The sequence below is a fragment of the Ascaphus truei genome, chromosome 2, assembly GCF_040206685.1.
Source record: "Ascaphus truei isolate aAscTru1 chromosome 2, aAscTru1.hap1, whole genome shotgun sequence".
NCBI classification, from domain to species: Eukaryota; Metazoa; Chordata; class Amphibia; order Anura; family Ascaphidae; genus Ascaphus; species Ascaphus truei.
The window spans coordinates 258,569,474-258,593,599 of NC_134484.1; the positions used below are offsets into that span (position 1 = coordinate 258,569,474).

The window sequence follows — 24,126 nt, forward strand, 5'->3', positions numbered from 1 at the left end:
TGTAAGAAAATGTTTGACCTGACAGGATGTTATTAAAAAAAGAGAAAAAATGGAGTGTGTGCCAAGCATGTGCATTTTAAGTGAAAATTCTTTGTCTTTTGTATTGTATTGTATTGTATGTCTTTATTTATATAGCGCCATTAATGTACATGGCGCTTCACAGTAGTAATACATGTGGTAATCAAATAAATAACAGATAATATAAATAACAGATCATGGGAATAAGTGCGTTTAGACATAAACGTAACATTAAGGAAGAGGAGTCACTGCCCCGAGGAGCTTACAGTCTAATTGGTAGGTAGGGAGAACGTACAGAGACAGTAGGAAGGAGTTCTGGTAAGTGCATCTGCAGGGGCCAAACTTTATGTATCATGTGTTCAGAATATCCACAGTGCTATTCATATGCTTCTTTAAGCAAGTGTGTCTTAAGGTGGGTCTTAAAGGTGGATAGAGAGGGTGCTAGTCGGGTACTTGGCATTCCAGAGGTACTCGGGTACTTGGGCATTCCAGAGGTGTGGGGCAGTCATTGAAAAAGGTTTAAGGCGGGAGAGGGCTTTAGATACAAAGGGGGTTGAAAGAAGACATCCTTGAGCAGAACGCAAGAGTCGGGATGGTGCATAGCGAGAAATTTGGGCTGAGATGTAAGGAGGGGCAGAAGAGTGTAAAGCTTTAAAAGTGAGGAGAAGAATGGAGTGTGAGATGCCGTATTTGATCGGAAGCCAGGAGAGGGATTTGATGAGGGGAGATGCTGAGATAGATCTAGGAAAGAGTAGAGTGATTCTGGCAGCAGCATTTAGGATAGATTGTAGGGGAGACAGGTGAGAGGCAGGAGTCCCGGACAGCAGGAGGTTACAGTAATCAAGACGGGAGAGAATGAGGGCCTGAGTCAGAGTTTTAGCAGTCGAGCAACAGAGGAAAGGGCGTATCTTTGTTATATTGCGGAGGAAAAAGCGACAAGTTTTAGAAATGTTTTGAATGTGAGGGGCGAATGTGAGAGAGGAGTCGAGTGTGACTCCTAGGCAGCGTGCTTGGGCTACTGGATGAATGATCGTAGTTCCAACAGTAGGGCCAGGTTTGGGAGGAAGTATGAGGAGCTCTGTTTTAGCCATGTTGAGTGGGCCATCCAGGATGATATAGCAGAGAGACATTCAGAAACTTTGGTTGGTACAGCAGGTGTAAGATCGGGTGTTGAAAAGTATATTTGTGTGTCGTCAGCATAGAGGTGATATTTAAACCCAAAAGATGTTATTATGTCACCTAGAGAGAGTGTGTACAGAGAAAAGAGAAGAGGTCACAGGACAGAGCTCTGGGGTACCCCCACAGAGAGATCAATAGAGGAGGAGGAGGAGGTGTTAGCAGAAGAGACACTGAAAGTACGATGGGAGAGGTAGGATGAGATCCAGGATAGAGCTTTGTTCCGAATACCAAGAGTATGGAGAATCTGAAGGAGAAGAGGGTGGTCTACGGTGTCAAATGCTGCAGAGAGGTCGAGTAATATGAGCAGAGTGTAATGACCTCTGTCTTTGGCAGCATGGAGGTCGTCAGTTATTTTAGTGAGGGCGGTTTCCGTGGAGTGAGCAGTGCGGAAGCCAGATTGTAGAGGGTCTAGGAGAGAATAGGTGTTGAGAAAATGGAGCAAGCGAGAGAATACAAGACGTTCAAGGAGTTTAGAGGCAAAAGGCAGGAGGGAGACAGGTCGATAGTTAGAAAGACAGGTAGGGTCAAGCTTGCTGTTTTTGAATAATGGTATGACTGTTGCATGTTTGAAGGAGGATGGAAAGGTTCCAGAGCAGAGGGAGGAGTTAAAAATGTGTGTGAGCGTAGGGATTATAGTAGGAGCAAGAGGTTTTAGGAGATGGGAGGGAATGGGGTCAAGAGGGCAAGTGGTAGAGGGAGAAGAGGCGATCAACAGCGACACATCCTCCTCTGAGACAGTGGAAAAAGAGTCAAGGAAGGCAGGAGGAGAGTTTTTTTTGTCACAGAAATTGTATTTGTGATGGTGATTTTTTTCATTAAAAATCAAAACCCAATTTCAGTGCCAAAACGCAAAGAATTTTGACTTTGAACGAGTGTTTTAGCTATTTGCACTTCAATATTTATAATAACGGTGAACTCCTTGTGTATGTGTCAGTGTGTCAGTCGGTGTGTGTGTCAGTGTGTCAGTCAGTGTGTATGTGTCAGTCAGTGTGTGTCAGTGTGTCAGTGTGTGTGTGTGTGTGTGTGTGTGTGTGTGTGTGTGTGTCAGTGTGTGTGTCACTGTGTCAGTGTGTCAGTGTGTCAGTCTGTGTGTATCTATGTGCAAGTGTCAGTGTGTGTGTGTGTCTGTCTGTGTGCAAGTGTCAGTGTGTCAGTGTGTGTGTGGTCTCTGGTGCACTGGTGTCCGAGCGCAGGAGGCCTCTGCGCATGCGTGCCGTGACCAGACATATTTTGCTGTGTGCATGTGCGATCGCGACGCATGATGGTGTGCGCCTATTACTATCGTGACATCACTCGCGTTATGGTTTTAAGTTACAACGCAAGGATTTTTTCCCATGTAACCCATGTAGGCGCCAGCAAAGAAGTTTGACTACAAAAACAAGGCATTTTATACAGTGTATTACTTTCCAAACTCTTATTCTACTATTTCATAACAAATTCTAATCAATATCTAGTAAAGTTAGGTGAGTTGCAATGAAAAATGACAATACATATACTGTAGGTTCATATGCAATTCTTGTTGAGATTTGTGATTAATTTTAGTAGAACAATGTAAGTTATACTCATTCTAGTGAGTGTAAGCATGTACTGTATTAAGTAAATGTTTCTCTCTCAATAGGATGTACCCATGGGTCAGTACCATTTCCAACGTCGCACTGAAAGGTATGTTTATAATTTTTGGGGTCATACAGTATATCAGTGATTCTATGGTGCAAATAAGTCTAGTTCTAGGGCATACAATCGTGCCAAACGTATCAAAGAAAGCAAACCCATTGATAAATATAAGATTTGATTTTCGTATAAATGTGGTGTAGTTTTCTGTGATTTCTGGGTCTTAAATCTTCCAGAAATCACATAGCAACGTTAAAAAAATGCAAAAGAGATGTTAATGCATGAATCCCTAAAGCTGAAATAACTATAATACTGTACTTAAAGCATTTGCCACCCGTGTGCTATCAAACCATCATTGAAAGTTGGAATAAAAGAAAACAAATGTGTTATTTTTTGCAGTATTGGAATTGAGGATCAAAATTAGTAAATAATACCATTTTGCTCATTTTGATGTTACCCATTAAATGCCAATATCTAGCAGTATCAGGCTACAGCCAAAATTGAACGCTATTTTTTTAATCAGCTACCCTAGGCTAATGTTTGGCCTATATTACAGTGGCAATGATTGTAACTTTTAGGACATATTCAGGTACACACATCACTTAAGTAACTAAAGTTTTCCACATATTAAAAATTAAAACAATGTACGTACATGAGTACATCACTTAAGTAACTAAAGTTTTCCACATATTTAAAAGTAAAACAATGTAAGTACATAAGTGCAAAATGATTGTTTATCAAAGCCAGCTCAAGTGAAAAAAATATCTTAATATTTTTTTTTTTACATATTTTTGTACATAGGAGATGTTTAATAAAAAAAATCTTATGTTTAGTTAACAGTTACAAAAAGCATTTTTTTTTTCAGAACAAAATCACAGAAAAAGAAATTTGAAGAGGAACTAAATGAGAGAATGATTCAAGCGATTGATGGTATAAATGCACAAAAGTAAGAGTTTATTTTTACCTTTCTGCTACTGGCTTGCACCCATGTAATGCGTAGTGTATTTAATATAGCATATTCATGAGTTTTTCAAATTGATTGCATATTATTAGCAAGAAACCCATGCCTTTTTTAAATAATGAAATACAATCAATTTTACCTTGAAATCCTGAGGGTTGTTTAATGATTCACTTGAAGGGGCCAATTCTAGTAGCTTCGATAACTAACTCATCAATCTTTTTGAGCACTTCCCAAACAATTTGGCAAGGTAGCTATTCAGAAAGCTCCGATGACCTGTCAAACTTGTACGGGAAGTGCATCTCCCCAAGCGGTAGCTCTGCGGCTCAAACACATAGAGCGGAAGCTCCAACTGGCATTTTTTATAAAATCACCCTCTTCTAGTAGCTCCGATGATACCTCACATGGTATATCTTCCAATCCGATTGGTTGGATTACCATGTGATGGCAACGATTTTTTTCTTGTGACATAATTTTAAAGGGAGGGAAGTATAGCCTTTCAGATTGGCTGGATCCTTCCCTTTAGGATGACGTCACATCCTTTAAAAAAAAAATCCACAGTCACATGGTACACCAGCCAATCTTAGTGGGGGTGTATCATTTGACACTCAAATGTGACATCACAGGCCTTATATAAGGTCTGTCCCGTCTCATTTGAGTTTATGAAGCCGACGGAACATTCGCCCCATTGGATTACAACTAAAGAAGAGAAGACTGAAGAAAAGAATGAACTCACCGGGGAGATGTCTCTTCAATCAAGATATGATCATGGACTTCTTTGCGTTGGCTGTTGAGGAGCATTGTGTCTAGAGTCAAGAGTCGGAGCTCGCGTAGGACGGGAGTGAAGACAGCAATGGTAAGAAAAATATTGTAAGTTATTTACTTGTGTATTTTTTGGGGTGCATTTAGACTGCCAATGGGTTCATATATGCCCCTTTCGGGCTACAGATATGCACAGTAACAAGTAATGCATTTTATTTTTACATTTTTGGCAAATGCTTGTTTTTATTTGTTATGTATTGTATTTGGTGATAATTTCCAAGAAAAATATATTTATATGTGTGGAAAACGCCACAATCAAAATTTAGCAATAGAAATATCCACATGATTTAACTCTCAATGATAGGATAGTACCACTAATTAGATTGCAATGAACCATGCCAACACATCTCAGACAATTCAAATCTATGATTATTTTGTATATTGGGGTGCCCAACTTCACTGACAACCTATGGCCACATAGTGGATTACACATGATCCGGGGAAGGAATATACCCGGTTGTGAGTAACATAAAATGAGACTAAATATATAAAGTAATATAATTGTGAATAACTAAATGTGTGATTGTATGTATTATGCTATGTGATATTATATTGAATTATGTGAAATAAATTAACTAAATATATAATTATGATAACTAATTTAACCTAAGAAGTATAACCATCTTTAAACTAATGTCTAGTGAAGTATTAATATACTTAAACCAACCTGATTTAAACTTATCCCAGAGAGAATGTGAATATCACATTCAACCCAGACCTCTTAGAAAGCCCAACAAGCAGAACCAGAGGGAACACAGCTCAAACAACAGTACAGCTGAACCCTGTTATAACGCGGTCCTCGGGGGCCACCCGATCAGACCGCGTTATTACTGGGGTCGTGCTAATGAAAAAAAAAATGGCTGCCATGATCAGGGACTCCGCGCTGCCGAAGGGGAAGAGCTGAGATAACTCTCCCAGAGCCCAGCATCGCAATGGCAGGCCCTCGGACCCCCCCCCGTCCCAGCAGCACTTACCCTTACCCAGCATCTGCAGCAGTTGATCTGTGCAGAGAAGCTGCCAGGGGGAGGAGAGCTCACGGGATGTCAGCTGTTTCTGAGTTCCCGGCCAGGGATCAGCTCCCTTCAATCCTCCCCCACAGCAGCAGAGATACAGGCAGGGAGAGGGGGGGGGCTCTCCCTGAACCCAGCGTAGCAGCGGCAGTCCCAAAACAGCAGCACCCCCCCCCCTACAGCAACAATGACAGCAGAATCCCCCCCCCACAGCAGCACGAACAGCAGCACGCACCCCCCCAAAACCACAGCAGCACCCCCCCCCCAAATCACAGCAGCAAAACAGCAGCACCCCCCCCCCCTCACACCCCACACTTACCCAGCATCTGCAACAGTTGATCTATGCAGAGAAGCTGCGAGGGGGAGAAGAGCGTCGCAGCGGCAGCCCCCCCCCCCACAGAAGCACCCCCCACAGCAACACCCCCCCCCATAGCAGCAACGACAGCAGAATCCCCCCCCACAGCAGCACGCACGAACAGCAGCACGCACCCCCCCAAACCACAGCAGCACCCCCCCCCCCACACCCCACAGCAGCACCCCCCACACTAGCACTTACCCAGCATCTGCAACAGTTGATCTGTGCAGAGAAGCTGCGAGGGGGAGGAGAGCTCACTCAGCCTTTGCTGGGATGTCAGCTGTTTCTGAGTTCCTCGGCCAGGGATCAGTTCTTTCAATCCTCCCCCACAGCAACAGAGATACAGGCAGGGAGAGGGGGGGCTCTCCCTGAGCCCAGCATCGCTGCAGCAGGCCCCCCCCAGTCTTGCGCCGATCCCCCAGCCTTGTACCATTTCTCCCCCCCCCCAGCAGCCCCACGATGCACCCAAAGGTGGGCTGAAAAAAAATGTAGGGAGGGGGCTGTGTGTGTGGTGTGTGTGGTGTGTGTGCAGTGTGTGCTGGTGCTGTGAGTGTGTGTAGTGTGCTGTGAGTGTGTGCAGTGTGCAGTGTGCAAAAAATTAAAAAAAAAATATTTTCAAAAAAAATTATTATTTTTTTTTTTTTAAATTTGGGGTCCATGCTCAAACCGCGTTATAAGCGGATCAGTGATATAGCAGATCGCGCTATAACGGGGTTGAGCTGTACTTACATCGATGCACTCATTTAGACCTTTTGGATATAATGTCCCCATAGTACATATCCAGCTTAAGTGAGCACGTATTTTTCTGAAAACTGACAAAATGCTCTGCACATGCTGACACTGAGCTAAATAAACGAGTGACTATTAAATTGAGTATGTGTGCAAAACAAGGAATATATGTCATGTTGTCTTATTTTAGTTTCTTATACAAGTGAAAAGTGATCGAATAAGGCGCATAAAAGAAAGAGTGATCACTATTCTTAAAGTGAATAAATGTTTAAATCTGTAAAATACAGCGATATGGTGAAAATATAATTATACAGTGACTGAATAAATACAAGTATAACGTTGAAACTACCTGCTCAAACCCTCTGGTGCGGCCTGCCTTCACTGGTCCCAAACGTAGGAATATGTTCTCACAATCCAGTGTACACTCCTGATGAAGCCGTGATTCGATTGGGCGAAACGCATAGAGTGGGAGGATCCCTCTATTGTTGAGCACGAGCACTAGATCGAGCACGTAGGTGATGTGTCCTTTCAATATTGCATTTTTGTAAGTGCGTTTTTTATATACTTTTTCACATAAACATTTTATACTCAATTGATCTGTGCTATGGAGCTATTTGTCTCTTATGGTTGAGGTACATCTTTCCTGATCTTGCTGGGAGGTTATACAGCTTTTCCTGACATACAGACTACAGATTGCCACAGCATTTTGATATGTGCCTGAATACCACTTACATCTTATTTTTGTGTTGTTGTCTCTCTTTCCATGTATGCTCCCCCTGGATTGTGAGAACATATTGTTTTAGTTTCTGCCACAAATCCAAATCCAAAACCTTGAGTGCCTTGGGAGTTAGTCACCGCTCTATCAGATGCTGTTATTTTTATTACAAATCAGAAGCTTCATGGGCCTTTTCTTCAAAACTTTACATACACAAAGCAGCATGTCTATGGAACGTCTTGCTGCTGCAGGCGATGACTGTCTTTTTTTCACCCCTTTTGTTGTTTAACACTATTAAACACACACCCAATGTGCAGTATTGGTCAATTTGTCACCACCTTTATAACTATTACTCCACATGTCAGTAGTGAGGTGTGCCATACAGTACTTCCCTCTGACTGTAAAGAATTTAGCTGAACTGTTTGGGAAGCATCTTGTTAGAGAAACATGATCTGCTTGAGATAGTCCAACATAGGTCAACACATTACATAAGCTGTCTTAACCCCTGAGATTCAACAAATTTGAATGGCAACACTTCTTATAGCAAGCATTTTAGCTAAATTGCCATTCAGCACCAGAGCTCTGTGATAGGATTGGTGGAATTTGTTCACCTTTTCAAATGCTTCCGGAACTGTAGGCTGCCGCTGTTACATTGGGGAGCATGTCTGACTACTTGTATTACTAGGAGCAATAGTACTTCCAACGTGTTTTCTGGTTTGCAAATTGTTGCTTCACAGAGTAGCTCTGCACCCACATCATCATCATTGTAGGAGACATGTGCAGAGGTACAACTAGGGAGACATATTTCTGGAAAATAAAGCATTGCTTTTATTCAGCCCGTAGCTTCAAAAATTACATATTTAAGAAAGCAGCCAAATAAACAAACAAACAGCCTATCCCTTTTTAAGGGCTAACTCACTCTCCCAATCCCTATGTGCAGGGCTGGGAGGATAGGCCTCTTGCCAAACTATGACCCCAAATTTCAAAGAGGTACCAGTAAGCATGGGGGCACTTTATACAGTCTCTGGGTTGTGTCTGCTGGGGGGGGGGGGGGGATACACCCTCTGTTGGATTTCAGTGTCCGCTGCACCCTGGACGTAGAGGGTCTGGTTTTGGGTATCTTGCATGCTGCACAGTCATTCTCAAGACAACTGTTCCTGTGAGTCTCTTGCTTGCAACACAGTTCCTCTGTGTTTAAAAGATCCCTCCTGCAGTTTAAGCTACCTGACTGATGAGCTAGGTGGAGACTGGCTAATTGTCTATAGTTGTAATCAACCAGCTCCCTGCTGGACTCAGCCAGATACAGGCTTCCAATTTGGAGTCCTATTTAGACAGGGCCTAAAGCACTGTCGCAATCAATATCATCATCATCATCATCGTCGTCGTCGTCGTCGTCGTCGTCGTCGTCGTCGTCGTCATCGTCATCATCATCATCATCATCATCATCATCATCATCATCATCATCATCATCATCATCATCATCATCGCTATTGATCATAATCCCTATTACACAAAGAATATCTAAATCATCATCAAATTCATCACCACCATGAGACAATTGTGACTGTGTTGGTGGTGTGTGTATATTGGACTATTGGTTTCATCAAGCACTCCCAAACCACTCTGATGTGTGTGGTCAAACCAAGTATAATACTTAATAGTGACAATATTACTACTGTGAATAGTGATTATCAAAGTGTGTTATAATCACCTGAATGCATTATAGTGAAAAGTTCAACATATATAAATACGAAATATTATAATACATAAAATTACTGCTCAAAGCCTCAAGATAAATGGTTTTCAAAGTTCCTCAAAGTGAAATTGTTTTTCCAAGCGTGGGAGAATTGCAGGGTGTACTAAAAAGAGATAAAAGGACAACAAATATTGCAATACGTTAAACTCTATGGGTGAGTTTTATAGAGGCCAATGTTGATCCTCATTACATTTTTGCAATATTAAAAAAAGTGTCCCAAACAGTGACTATATAAATTCTGTCTATTCTTTTCAGTGCGTTAGTTTAACTCAGGGAAATGAGAGAGAGAGATGAAAAATAGTGTAGATCGTCTAAAAAAGTTAATATGCAGACATAAAATCAATAGAGTGTGTACTTACACATGAATGAATCTCCTTGTGTCAAGCAGCAGGCTGCAATCTCACCACCTCCAGGTGTGTGTTTTCAGCACCTCAGCGTCTCACATTTCTAGTATCTTTGGTGTATAGGACAGACTGCAGCGCTTCTCTCTCAAACCCCCAACTCTACTTGTTTCGCCTGGAAATCGCTTCCTCAGGAATCAGTAACCCACCCCTATCAAACATGATTTATATACCCTCTAGCTTAATATGCTAATCACAAAAAGGGAGGTGATTGCATGTGAAAAGCATCTCAATCACAACACATAATGCTCTACACAAATTTGAACCTCTATGGTCAATACTATACTCATAAAAACTGGCATCATGATTACTCTAAAATGACCACAAAATTATACGTATTTCTTAAAAATCCAAACATCCCACACAAAAGCACAACTGCAAAAGCAGTATTAATTAAATAACCATAGGTTTGGGTAATGAATGTCATTTCTAATGTCCCATGCATTAGGGACTGGACAAATCTCAACACTCCAATCTTATTGTTTTCCCCACTTGAAATCCCTTGCCGTGCATCAAATAAAAATAGAAAAATGAACAACAGGGGGTGGAAGTCAGAGTCCTAGCAGCACAGCGGACAAAAAAGCAGAGGGATCCCAGGACCCATTAATCCTTAATATGATCTCACAGACTACAGACAAATAACTTGTACACTCTATAACCTTCATTACTGCTAATGGTTTATTCAATCAATGAGCTTACAAACATTGCTCCTAGATATAGCCTTAAATACAGTACATCATGTAAGAAAAAAAATGAAGCACCTCAAAATTAGGGAAGAGTAAGTAAAGGATTAAAAAGAGAGAAAAAAAAACAAGTATTAGTATTAGGCAAAATGTTATCCAAAGCAAACAAAAATGCTCCAATGTATTCCATCATCTGCGAATTATCCCGTGTGCAAAACTCTTTATTCATTTTAACATTTCATATTGTTTATAAATTATAAATTCCAGATGTGATCAACACATATTTGTCATAAAGTGTAGAGGACAAATTAATGTCCATTATCTCTCATGAGATGGTGTGTGTGTCTGCAATAGTGACGGTGACCTATTGTCTCCATTTCCACCTGTGCCTTTACACTGTACTGTCTTACTGCAACCCCCCTTTGTCTTATTCTGACTATCTAAGGCTCTCTGCCACTTTGTATGGTGGTGGCGAGTCATATGGGGCCTTTAATGCTGAGGTGCCAAATTGGATCCCCAGTCTACCCCTTTTCACAACTGTCGACATAAGTTATATGTAGCTGTAGTAGAATCCTCAGTTGAGAGATGTGGGGCACAGCATGAAGGGATAGAAAATTAGGGGCACGGCACACCAAAAGATAAGGTTAAAAACAATTTTATTTAAGGGTAGACATAGGAGACATCCAAAAACATGGTTGGGTATAGAAAAAAGAACTCTGACACATTTCGGGCATAAATGCCCTTTGTCAAAGAGTGTATACTCTTTGACAAAGGGCATTTATGCCCAAAACGTGTCAGAGTTCTTTTTTCTATACCCAACCATGTTTTTGGATGTCTGAACCTCATAACCTAGCAATCTCTGCTTGCTGGCACTCCTGGAAAGGCAAAAACAAAAACATTCTTTATTGTCGCATATTGTCATACAATGCATAGCAGTTCATACAACACAGCCAGGTCCAAGAGCTGACATTCTAGAACCCCACCACATGACTCAGGGGCAACCAAGAGGGCTTGACCTTTATTAGTGAGCCTGGTTACCCCCTTACCATCACAAAGGTCCACTGTCATCGTCCCCCGCTTAGACAATGAACCTCACGTTCAGAGCAGATGGGCGTACCTGTCTGAATCTGAGCCACAGATTTTTCCGAGTTTTCACAGTCAAATTGTCTGGTGTTTTTCCCTTCTCTTCGTTCTTTTTTTTTTTTTTTTCTTCGTAACTTCTTTTCTCATTAAATATATTTTTCTCTTTAGTTCCTCTCAAATTTCTTTTGGAAATTTTCTCTTGAATTTGTCATTATCAATTTTTCTTTATGAACTTTTTCTCATGAAATCTAAGTGCTAAATTTTAGTGATTTATGTATCAGTAGACTTACATCCCAATAGAAGTAATACATGAAGATCAATATTGGATATGATGGATTATTGTTCATATTGATTGTGACATATACATTCTTTGTAGGGTTATTGGTTAGAAAAATAAGGGATTGATTTATTCATAAATAATTCCTTTATGTAATTTATTTTGCCTTTACAATTATACCTTATTTCAAGTCCATATATGTTATATACATTTTCTCAATGTGAACAACGTTAGATTTGCTATATATATATTATTCTAATACTGTTTAAAGAATTGCATTATTTACTAGAGGCTTATGCTTATGTTTTGTTTTCTATTTATAATGCATACCTATTATAAATTGCTCAGTAACTAAGGAGGTAGAGTATGTTTTCATGATTTACTTGAATTCTTGTAGAGAAATTAAGATTTATTATATTAGAGATTATTATCATTTGATGTTAAATAAAGTTTTTAAAATACTTTTAATGTTGGTACAACATTTGGGTCTACCTAGCAACAGGTGACGACGGGTGAGATGATCACCTCCAAGCCTGCTCTCATTTGCCCCTGGACCTCGGCAACGTACACACATTTTACAAGGCAGAGAAAACACAGGTTCTCATTGTCACTTAGATTAGTGACATCAGGCAAACATGGACAGACGTTCAGGCCAGTACTGGTCGTGTGACCGAACCAAGATTGTTCCCCGATGTGAGAGCTATGTGTTACCGACGGACGGTCGGTTAAAGACCTTGCTTGAGGAGGACTTAGAAGCTCACAAAGCAAGCATTGCTTCACCCGAGGCGGAAATACTCTCAGCTGAAGTTGCAGTGGAAACAAGCCAACCCAGAGCGCAGAAGGTCATTCCAGCATTGGTGGAGGAAGGACATGGGGAGGGAGCTGGCATCCACATGGACATTGTGGCAGGACCAGTGGGAGTGCAGCAGTAGTGGCCCCAGTGGCTACTGGACTCTCCATTCCTGGAATTGCCACACATCTTGTCTCATGGGGAGTGGGGCTACCCTGGACGAAAGGGTCAGGCTGCTGCAGCCACACAAGGTACTTCAGCCCCGCGCTTCCACCTTGTTAACGTGGAGCAAGACGCCTCCGAGTTGACCATCACAGCTTTGGAAAATTCCTGGATGGCACAGATAAAATTCACGGGTTTTTAAAGAACTTTGAAAGCCAGTGTCACCGTTACAAAGTTACAAAGTTACAAAGTGCCAGAATGGGACTGGGTGTTGCAGCTTAACCCGTTATTGTCCGGCACAGTCAAGGAGACCCTCCAGGCCATTACCGCTGAGGATGGCAATGACTATGGACATGTTAAAGCCCTGCTACTCACCCAGTATGCCCTCACCCCAGAAGCATACAGAGGCAAGTTACGTTCAGAGGAAAAGCACCAACAGGGACTCTTACATGTGGTTTGCGTCCCATCTGGCTTTGCATGGGACTCAGTGGGTGGAGGGGTATGGTGCTACTATGTATCACTTGTTGCCGGACTTGATATTTCAGGAATAATTCTTGCAGCAGCAGGACACAGCCACTTCGGCCAAGGGAGCCAAAAGCACTCCGCAGTGGAAGAACAAGTCTAAGGCCTGGGACATAGTAAGCGCTTAGGTGCTGCTGCTCGCTCTCGCTTGCTGCCGCTCGCTCTACCAGGAGCTTTTTGCTGTCCTGACAGAGGAGACAGCAAGCGCTTGGGAGGCGGGTATCACTGTGTGTGTGTGTCACTTGGTAGCTGTCAGTGTGTGTGTGTCACTTTGAAGTGGTCTGTGTGTTTGTGTGTCACTGGGGAACGTGTGTGTGTGTGTGTGTGTGTGTGTGTGTGTGTGTGTGTGTGTGTGTGTGTGTGTGTGTGTGTGTGTGTGTGTGTGTGTGTGTGTGTGTGTGTGTGTGTGTGTGTGTGTGTGTGTGTGTGTGTGTGTGTGTGTACGTACTGTATGTGTGTATATTATATAATATTTTAAAAATAAAAAAAAAAGACATGTGAGAATAAATTATTTATTAACATTGTGCAACTTTGATAAATATATTCACGCACGCGCGCGCACGCACACACGCGCACCCACACACGCGTACACATACACATACACACACACACACACACACACACACACACACACACACACACACACACACGCATACACACATGCATACACACACACACACATGCATACACCCACACACATGCATACACCCACACATGCATACACATACACACTGTGACATAGTCCAAAGATGTTAGGCAGCTTTCTGCCCCATTTTAGAGCAGAAAGTGCAGGAATAGTTACAAATTATCCATTCCACAGCTTCCCATTACCTCAGGCAGCTGGATGGAAAATCCAGACCACAGATTATAATGGCTCTAGTTCTCCCTCACCTGCTCTTCTAATCACATGCACAGGTATTTAGAGCAGAGAGGTTTTGCATTTCACTCTCTCTCCTTGGAGCCTGGGGGCTGGGGGTGTCGCTACTCTCCTGCATCCAGTATCGAGGTTGACGGCCTCTCCACGTATGACAGTACCAGAGGATTTGCCTGGACACCACGAACAGATAAGACAAAACAAATGATTACTGCTGTTGCTCTAAAAGACTGTGCTGTATCTTGTGTCCCTAAATGAGAGAGCATTGTTTTAAGCTGGGGAACCAGTTTAGTTGGCCAGCAGCTGTTAGAGAGACTGATTCTGATGTGTAGTTAGATCCCTGAAAGGGATAGGATTTGCTTATATGATTTTGGTTTTATTTCTTGAAATAACAGTGTGGGAAATATTGTAACACTGAAATGTGTGAACTGCTGAATGAAAGTATCTGAGTACCTCTAACCTACACATGTTAAAGCTGCAGTACCTTACTTGGATGAAAATAAAGCAGGCAGAAGCCTGAGTTAAGCAGCATAATACTTTGCATGATCCTGTTTGTTGTATAATTAACCCTAGAAGACTGTGTCGGGAAGAACCCAGACAGACGTCAGCACTACAAAAGAGGGGCGTTTGTCACATATGGTGGAGAATGCGGGTCGACACTAAAAAGTCTGTGGGTTTGCAAATAAATGCGGGGGTTTAAAATGGCCGCCGAGCTGAACTAAAGTACAGATGCTATGAGTGAAGTCTGTCCCAATGTGTATATCAGTTGTGCTTCTAGCATACACAGGGAATGTGCGAAGTGTGGATGCAATAGCACCCTGAACCCAAACAGAAAACCAAAATGTTTTGCTGAAGAAAAAAAAAAAAAAAAAAATTGCATCTAGCAAGTGCTGTTTGTAAAGCTAATGCATTTTGCTGAAGTGAGTGAATTTGCAGCTAGCAAGTGCTGTATGCAAGTTGCTGAAGGGAGTGAAATTGCAGCTAGCAAATTGTTCCTGCCGGGTTTCTAAAATGGCCGACGTGAAATGTTTATTTTGTAATGTACATAATCATGAAAAACAGTGTCCCTTCAGGCCATACGATGATGATGATGATGATGACGACTCGTATGTGGCCCCTGGAGGAGAGCCGTACCCACAGATGAATTTAGTATGCTGGGCCTGTCATAAAGTAGGTCACATGGAAGATGTGTGCCCCAAAATTTTCAAAGACAAACAGCTGCAAAAGCAAGCAACGCCCTATGTGTGCAAGCAAGATGTGGAAGCTGATACCAGTGAGCGTGTGCCCAGTACCACTGATATCTCTGGAGCTAATAAAGCAAAAAGAAAGAAGAAGAAAAAGAAAACTGTCCCTCAAGTCACAGGGGAAGTGACCGAGCCACTTGAACCTGCGCTGTCAGGACATGCGTCAGAAAGGCGCCGAGATGTGCTGCAGACCGGAGTGATCGGCAGAATTGTCACGGGAACAGTGGCAAAGGAAAAGGAGGAGCAAAGGGAAGCTGAATCCTTGAACCAGGATAAAGAGGCTTTGGTTTCTGCACTCCAAGCTGCCCGCCATAATTATGAAGTCCTGTGGCAGGATTTGGTGAAGGAGCGAGAATGTTGGAAGAAGGAGCAAGAATCTAACAATAAGGTGCGAGAAGCGAACGCCGAGTTACAGAGGTGTATACTTCCAGCTTTACAAGAGCACGAGGCTTTGAAGAAAACAGAGTCTCTCTTACGGAGTGAGCTGGAAGAGGTGACGACTAGTCTGGAAAAGGCCAACACCGTAATTGTCACCATGGATGAAAAACAGATTAAGTCTGACAAATTGATTGCTATCCTAAAACAGAAATACGGGAAGGCTCTACAAGAGGTTCATGCGCTCAGCACAGAGGTGCAACACTTGCGCCTGGAGGGCCACGGTCTGAACACAGAGCTGGGAATGTTGAAGCAAACCCATGAGATTGCCCTAAGTGAGTTAGAGACTGTAAAGCAAGAAAATGAGACTCTGAAATTGGAAAATTCAGATTTGACTGACCAAGCAGAAAAAATAAAGAAACAGTTGACTCAGGAAAAATTAGAAGTGCAGGAAGCACTGATGCACACTCAGAGCCAGCACCAGGAAGAAATGGACGCTCTGAGAACAGAATTGCGAGATGTATGCACAAAACAGAATTCTCTCGTGGAGGAACTTAACATTTTGAAAAAGGAGAAAAGCATTAGAATAATTCAGAAGCACTGCAAAGCTCTTATCCAAGGAAGAAGGGAAAGAGAAAATTATCAGCGTAAACGCGCCGCAACTATCATCCTACAGGCTGCCTACAGAGGGATGAAAATTCGTGTGTTCAATCACCGGAATAAAGCAGCCTGTGTTCTTCAATCATTCTACCGTGCCCGCATGGTACGAAACAGGTTCCTCATTATGAAAGGAGCAACTATAAAAATCCAGTCTCTGACTAGGATGACACAGAACAGGATTCGCTATCAAACCCTGAGAAATGCGTCACTGGTTATCCAGCGGTACTTCCGCCTGAATAAATGTAGACCTCAGGAAAGAGAGGTCCAAGACTACATGCCTGCCGGCTGCAAAGGTAAAATGCCACAGGGTACAGCCGGAGTTAGTGAGAGCCCCATCAAGGTGAAGGTGCTCCAGGTAGTCAGTGCTTCATCTTCTAAGTACCATATAATTGCCCCAAAGGAAAAATCCCAAATCTCTGAGAGTGATGGTCGTGAGAAAATACATGGCAGTAAGAAGTACCTTAAAGGTTCAAAGGTCGCAAATCAAAAGCGACGAAGGTCAACGCTGGCCTTGAATTTTTCCGGATCTCGCCACTCTGGGCCACAATATAAAGACAAAGACTATCCGGGCCCAGAGTTCCGTCAGAAGCTAAAGAAACAGTCCAGTCATTTGCAGTTTGCAGCGGCCTATGAAATAAAGTCAGGAAATGTAATGGACTGGAAGTCAAAGAAAAAAAAAAAAAATGTGTTTGGGGAATTGACCGATATTTTTTTGTTATTACACGTGTGGACTATGTCACGGACACTTAACTATGCAAATAAGCTATTGTAGTTAAGGTATATTAGGCCTCTAGAATAAGCATTTTGTCAAGGGTACAGTGTTATATTGGTTCTCTGTGTTGAAAATGTAGCTAAACTACAAATTAATATACAGGGTTGATGGCCCTTTCAGTTGGTAAATTATATAATGAAGTTCATATTCGTGTCATGTGAATACTTAATGTTGTACTGAGGAGTTAGCTCAAGTATTTCAGGTAGGACGCTCACCCCAGTGAGGTCCATGGCCGCTCACCCCAGTAGGTGTGAGCTGGGGAGGGGGATATGTGACATAGTCCAAAGATGTTAGGCAGCTTTCTGCCCCATTTTAGAGCAGAAAGTGCAGGAATAGTTACAAATGATCCGTTCCACAGCTTCCCATTACCTCAGGCAGCTGGATGGAAAATCCAGACCACAGATTACAATGGCTCTAGTTCTCCCTCACCTGCTCTTCTAATCACATGCACAGGTATTTAGAGCAGAGAGGTTTTGCATTTCACTCTCTCTCCTTGGAGCCTGGGGGCTGGGGGTGTCGCTACTCTCCTGCATCCAGTATCGAGGTTGACGGCCTCTCCACGTATGACAGTACCAGAGGATTTGCCTGGACACCACGAACAGATAAGACAAAACAAATGATTACTGCTGTTGCTAAAAGACTGTGCTGTATCTTGTGTCCCTAAATGAGAGAGCATTGTTTTAAGCTGGGGAACCAGTTTAGTTGGCCAGCAGCTGTTAGAGAGACTGATTCTGATGTGTAGTTAGATCCCTGAAAGGGATAGGATTTGCTTATATGATTTTGGTTTTATTTCTTGAAATAACAGTGTGGGAAATATTGTAACACTGAAATGTGTGAACTGCTGAATGAAAGTATCTGAGTACCTCTAACCTACACATGTTAAAGCTGCAGTACCTTACTTGGATGAAAATAAAGCAGGCAGAAGCCTGAGTTAAGCAGCATAATACTTTGCATGATCCTGTTTGTTGTATAATTAACCCTAAAGACTGTGTCGGGAAGAACCCAGACAGACGTCAGCACTACAAAAGAGGGGCGTTTGTCACATATGGTGGAGAATGCGGGTCGACACTAAAAAGTCTGTGTGTTTGCAAATAAATGCGGGGGTTTAAAATGGCCGCCGAGCTGAACTAAAGTACAGATGCTATGAGTGAAGTCTGTCCCAATGTGTATATCAGTTGTGCTTCTAGCATACACAGGGAATGTGCGAAGTGTGGATGCAATAGCACCCTGAACCCAAACAGAAAACCAAAATGTTTTGCTGAAGAAAAAAAAAAAAAAAAAAAAATTGCATCTAGCAAGTGCTGTTTGTAAAGCTAATGCATTTTGCTGAAGTGAGTGAATTTGCAGCTAGCAAGTGCTGTATGCAAGTTGCTGAAGGGAGTGAAATTGCAGCTAGCAAATTGTTCCTGCCGGGTTTCTAAAATGGCCGACGTGAAATGTTTATTTTGTAATGTACATAATCATGAAAAACAGTGTCCCTTCAGGCCATACGATAATGATGATGATGATGACGACTCGTATGTGGCCCCTGGAGGAGAGCCGTACCCACAGATGAATTTAGTATGCTGGGCCTGTCATAAAGTAGGTCACATGGAAGATGTGTGCCCCAAAATTTTCAAAGACAAACAGCTGCAAAAGCAAGCAACGCCCTATGTGTGCAAGCAAGATGTGGAAGCTGATACCAGTGAGCGTGTGCCCAGTACCACTGATATCTCTGGAGCTAATAAAGCAAAAAGAAAGAAGAAGAAAAAGAAAACTGTCCCTCAAGTCACAGGGGAAGTGACCGAGCCACTTGAACCTGCGCTGTCAGGACATGCGTCAGAAAGGCGCCGAGATGTGCTGCAGACCGGAGTGATCGGCAGAATTGTCACGGGAACAGTGGCAAAGGAAAAGGAGGAGCAAAGGGAAGCTGAATCCTTGAACCAGGATAAAGAGGCTTTGGTTTCTGCACTCCAAGCTGCCCGCCATAATTATGAAGTCCTGTGGCAGGATTTGGTGAAGGAGCGAGAATGTTGGAAGAAGGAGCAAGAATCTAACAATAAGGTGCGAGAAGCGAACGCCGAGTTACAGAGGTGTATACTTCCAGCTTTACAAGAGCACGAGGCTTTGAAGAAAACAGAGTCTCTCTTACGGAGTGAGCTGGAAGAGGTGACGACTAGTCTGGAAAAGGCCAACACCGTAATTGTCACCATGGATGAAAAACAGATTAAGTCTGACAAATTGATTGCTATCCTAAAACAGAAATACGGGAAGGCTCTACAAGAGGTTCATGCGCTCAGCACAGAGGTGCAACACTTGCGCCTGGAGGGCCACGGTCTGAACACAGAGCTGGGAATGTTGAAGCAAACCCATGAGATTGCCCTAAGTGAGTTAGAGACTGTAAAGCAAGAAAATGAGACTCTGAAATTGGAAAATTCAGATTTGACTGACCAAGCAGAAAAAATAAAGAAACAGTTGACTCAGGAAAAATTAGAAGTGCAGGAAGCACTGATGCACACTCAGAGCCAGCACCAGGAAGAAATGGACGCTCTGAGAACAGAATTGCGAGATGTATGCACAAAACAGAATTCTCTCGTGGAGGAACTTAACATTTTGAAAAAGGAGAAAAGCATTAGAATAATTCAGAAGCACTGCAAAGCTCTTATCCAAGGAAGAAGGGAAAGAGAAAATTATCAGCGTAAACGCGCCGCAACTATCATCCTACAGGCTGCCTACAGAGGGATGAAAATTCGTGTGTTCAATCACCGGAATAAAGCAGCCTGTGTTCTTCAATCATTCTACCGTGCCCGCATGGTACGAAACAGGTTCCTCATTATGAAAGGAGCAACTATAAAAATCCAGTCTCTGACTAGGATGACACAGAACAGGATTCGCTATCAAACCCTGAGAAATGCGTCACTGGTTATCCAGCGGTACTTCCGCCTGAATAAATGTAGACCTCAGGAAAGAGAGGTCCAAGACTACATGCCTGCCGGCTGCAAAGGTAAAATGCCACAGGGTACAGCCGGAGTTAGTGAGAGCCCCATCAAGGTGAAGGTGCTCCAGGTAGTCAGTGCTTCATCTTCTAAGTACCATATAATTGCCCCAAAGGAAAAATCCCAAATCTCTGAGAGTGATGGTCGTGAGAAAATACATGGCAGTAAGAAGTACCTTAAAGGTTCAAAGGTCGCAAATCAAAAGCGACGAAGGTCAACGCTGGCCTTGAATTTTTCCGGATCTCGCCACTCTGGGCCACAATATAAAGACAAAGACTATCCGGGCCCAGAGTTCCGTCAGAAGCTAAAGAAACAGTCCAGTCATTTGCAGTTTGCAGCGGCCTATGAAATAAAGTCAGGAAATGTAATGGACTGGAAGTCAAAGAAAAAAAAAAAAATGTGTTTGGGGAATTGACCGATATTTTTTTGTTATTACACGTGTGGACTATGTCACGGACACTTAACTATGCAAATAAGCTATTGTAGTTAAGGTATATTAGGCCTCTAGAATAAGCATTTTGTCAAGGGTACAGTGTTATATTGGTTCTCTGTGTTGAAAATGTAGCTAAACTACAAATTAATATACAGGGTTGATGGCCCTTTCAGTTGGTAAATTATATAATGAAGTTCATATTCGTGTCATGTGAATACTTAATGTTGTACTGAGGAGTTAGCTCAAGTATTTCAGGTAGGACGCTCACCCCAGTGAGGTCCATGGCCGCTCACCCCAGTAGGTGTGAGCTGGGGAGGGGGATATGTGACATAGTCCAAAGATGTTAGGCAGCTTTCTGCCCCATTTTAGAGCAGAAAGTGCAGGAATAGTTACAAATGATCCGTTCCACAGCTTCCCATTACCTCAGGCAGCTGGATGGAAAATCCAGACCACAGATTACAATGGCTCTAGTTCTCCCTCACCTGCTCTTCTAATCACATGCACAGGTATTTAGAGCAGAGAGGTTTTGCATTTCACTCTCTCTCCTTGGAGCCTGGGGGCTGGGGGTGTCGCTACTCTCCTGCATCCAGTATCGAGGTTGACGGCCTCTCCACGTATGACAGTACCAGAGGATTTGCCTGGACACCACGAACAGATAAGACAAAACAAATGATTACTGCTGTTGCTAAAAGACTGTGCTGTATCTTGTGTCCCTAAATGAGAGAGCATTGTTTTAAGCTGGGGAACCAGTTTAGTTGGCCAGCAGCTGTTAGAGAGACTGATTCTGATGTGTAGTTAGATCCCTGAAAGGGATAGGATTTGCTTATATGATTTTGGTTTTATTTCTTGAAATAACAGTGTGGGAAATATTGTAACACTGAAATGTGTGAACTGCTGAATGAAAGTATCTGAGTACCTCTAACCTACACATGTTAAAGCTGCAGTACCTTACTTGGATGAAAATAAAGCAGGCAGAAGCCTGAGTTAAGCAGCATAATACTTTGCATGATCCTGTTTGTTGTATAATTAACCCTAGAAGACTGTGTCGGGAAGAACCCAGACAGACGTCAGCACTACAAAAGAGGGGCGTTTGTCACAACACACACATACATACACACATGCACACACATACACACACAAAGGCACACACACACAAACACATGCATACACATACACACATGCATACACACACACATGCATACACACACACACATGCATACACATACACACATGCATACACATACACACACACACATACATACACACATGCGCACACATATACATACACACACACACACACACACACACACACACACATGCATACACACACACACATGCATACATACACACATACACACACACACAATGTACACACACATGCACACACATATACATACACACACACAAATGCACACACACACACATACATACACACACACACACACACACACACACACACACACACACACACACACACACACACACACACATGCATACACACACACACACAATGCCCACACACACACATGCACACACAGACACACACACACACAGAAGACATGGATCGGGGCAGAAGGGAGACATGGATCGAGGCAGAAGGGGGACAGGGATCGGGCAGAAGGGGACAGGGATAGGGTAGAAGGGGGACAGGGATTGGGCAGAAGGGGGACAGGGATCGGGCAGAAGGGGGACAGGGATCGGGCAGAAGGGGGACAGGGATCGGGGCAGAAGGGGGACAGGGATCGGGCAGAAGGGGGACAGGGATCGGGGCAGAAGGGGGACAGGGATCGGGCAGAAAGGGGACAGACCGTCAGGGGGCAGGCCGGGGGCGGGCACGTCACTGGCCGGGGGCGGGCCAGTGACGTCACATAGCTGGTTCGCCCTCATTGGGCGAACCGCTCACATGACAGGCCTGTCTCGCCGGCAAGCGGGGGAATTTTAAATTCCCCTAAGACCTGCGCTTCCGCAAGCGCGCCGAAGCGCAGGTGAGCCCCTACTAAAGCCGCTCTAATTGCGGCTGTAGGGGCTCAGTGCTGATCGGGAGCGCGCGTCAGCACGCTTCCGCCAGCAAGCGCCAAACATGGCCAAGACCTAAAGCCGAGGGAAGCGCACCCAAAGCTGCAGAGTTCAAGCATGAGAGTATAAGGAAGCAGGGTTCTCACACCCACTACTTACCTCTGCCTGGGACTTCCCCTGCTCTCCCTTCCTCCTTCCAGCGGTATCCCCTCCACGGCCGGGCTCCGAGTCAGCCGAAGCTGACACACGCGGTCGCCATGTTGGCTGGAACGAGCGCGGGATGGTCTTACACCTCACACGCTCCCAGATATAGTCTATTCACTGCACAGGCAGCTCTGTCACGCCCCCAGCACTCGCTCCAGCAGTACTCACGCCCACTGCTGCCCAGCTGATGCCGCTTCAGGATCACAGCACGCACCTATCAGCTTATGCTCCACAGCAGACCTCTGCTCCACTTACCTCTCTGATTGGCTCTCCCACCTTTTTACCCCAGTTCTTCCCTTGAGTAATTGCTCTGCATAGCCTCAGCTTACCTGGTGTGGATTCCCTCTTGCTTGTGTTTATGCTTCTTAGGTTTTGACCCGGCTTGGCTTACGACTCCTCTCCTGGCTCTAGACCCCGGCATCCTCATCACTACGCTGCTTCTCTCATCCCTTGATCTCGACTTGACCTTCTACCATCTGGACCTCTCCTCGACCCTCGGCTTCGCCACCTACTACGAGTACTCTCTCTTCGGATGTGACAGGTACCTCTTTTACCATACTAAGTCTCCTGGCCTGTCTACGCAAACTACCACACTACGGACACGCTTCCTCTACTGCGGGTGCATGTTACTAATGTCCCACCTCAGTACAGGGACGGCTTTGGTCTGCGGGCAGCACTACCGTGACAGAGAGGCAGTGCTATCAATGCAACAAAACTGGGCACATCAAGCCAGACTGTCCAGACCATCCGGGTCCGGTGGACCCCAGCAGGGGCAATGCTCTACAGCTGCAAAACCAGTCGCCCGTGTGCGACTGGCAACCCAAGAGGAGCCAAGTGCAGCTGTCTAACCAGCACAGTGAGGAATCTATACTTGCCACCAATGGACCAGCAGTGGAGACAGCAGGACATCAGATTGCGCCAGTCATGTTTGAATCCAACGATGTCTGGCAGAAGCATTTACGCACAGTGACCATTGGAGATCGCCAAGCAGCCGACTTGCTCGACTCCGGTGCCACTGTTACCCTGGTCCGACCTGATATGGTCCGGACAGATGAATTGCCCCTGGACACAGGGATGCAAGTAACCATGCCGTATGGTGGACCGCGGTCCATCCAAGTTGCCCGGGTATTCCTGGATTGTGGTGCTGGATGAGGCATGAGAGAGTTGCAGGTGTTGCCCGGGTTAGATGCTGAGGTCTTCCTTGGCAATGACCTGGGGCATGTTACGTGTTTTTTTACGGCCAAACTGGCTCATAATACAGCGATTACCAGGAGTCAGTCATCAGGAGTTGCACCTGAAGGATCCACCGTCCCCCTGCATTTAGGACCAACAGTTCCAGGGGTCTCCGAGGAGACCAGGCAGGTAAGCCAGAGTGAGTCGCGACAGTGTGCTGACTTACCTTCCCCTTTACATGTTCCCCTTCCCCCCGACATAGAGACTAAGGGGGTCATGCAGTAAGCGGTGGAAAGGCACTTCTCGCCCGTTTCACGCCAAAAATGCCT

At 44.0% G+C, this 24,126-nt stretch overlaps 1 protein-coding gene across 2 annotated transcripts in view; it reads left to right on the forward strand.

Annotated features, from left to right (window-relative positions):
* ADCY2 (adenylate cyclase 2) overlaps positions 1–24,126 on the forward strand; it is a 1,451,375-nt gene that overhangs the window by 1,004,493 nt on the left and 422,756 nt on the right. For both annotated transcript variants that reach the window (XM_075586169.1, XM_075586170.1), the window contains exons 11-12: positions 2,816–2,859; positions 3,674–3,754. In XM_075586169.1, the coding sequence (XP_075442284.1) occupies positions 2,816–2,859; positions 3,674–3,754 (125 nt within the window). The remainder of the gene's footprint in view (positions 1–2,815; positions 2,860–3,673; positions 3,755–24,126) is intronic.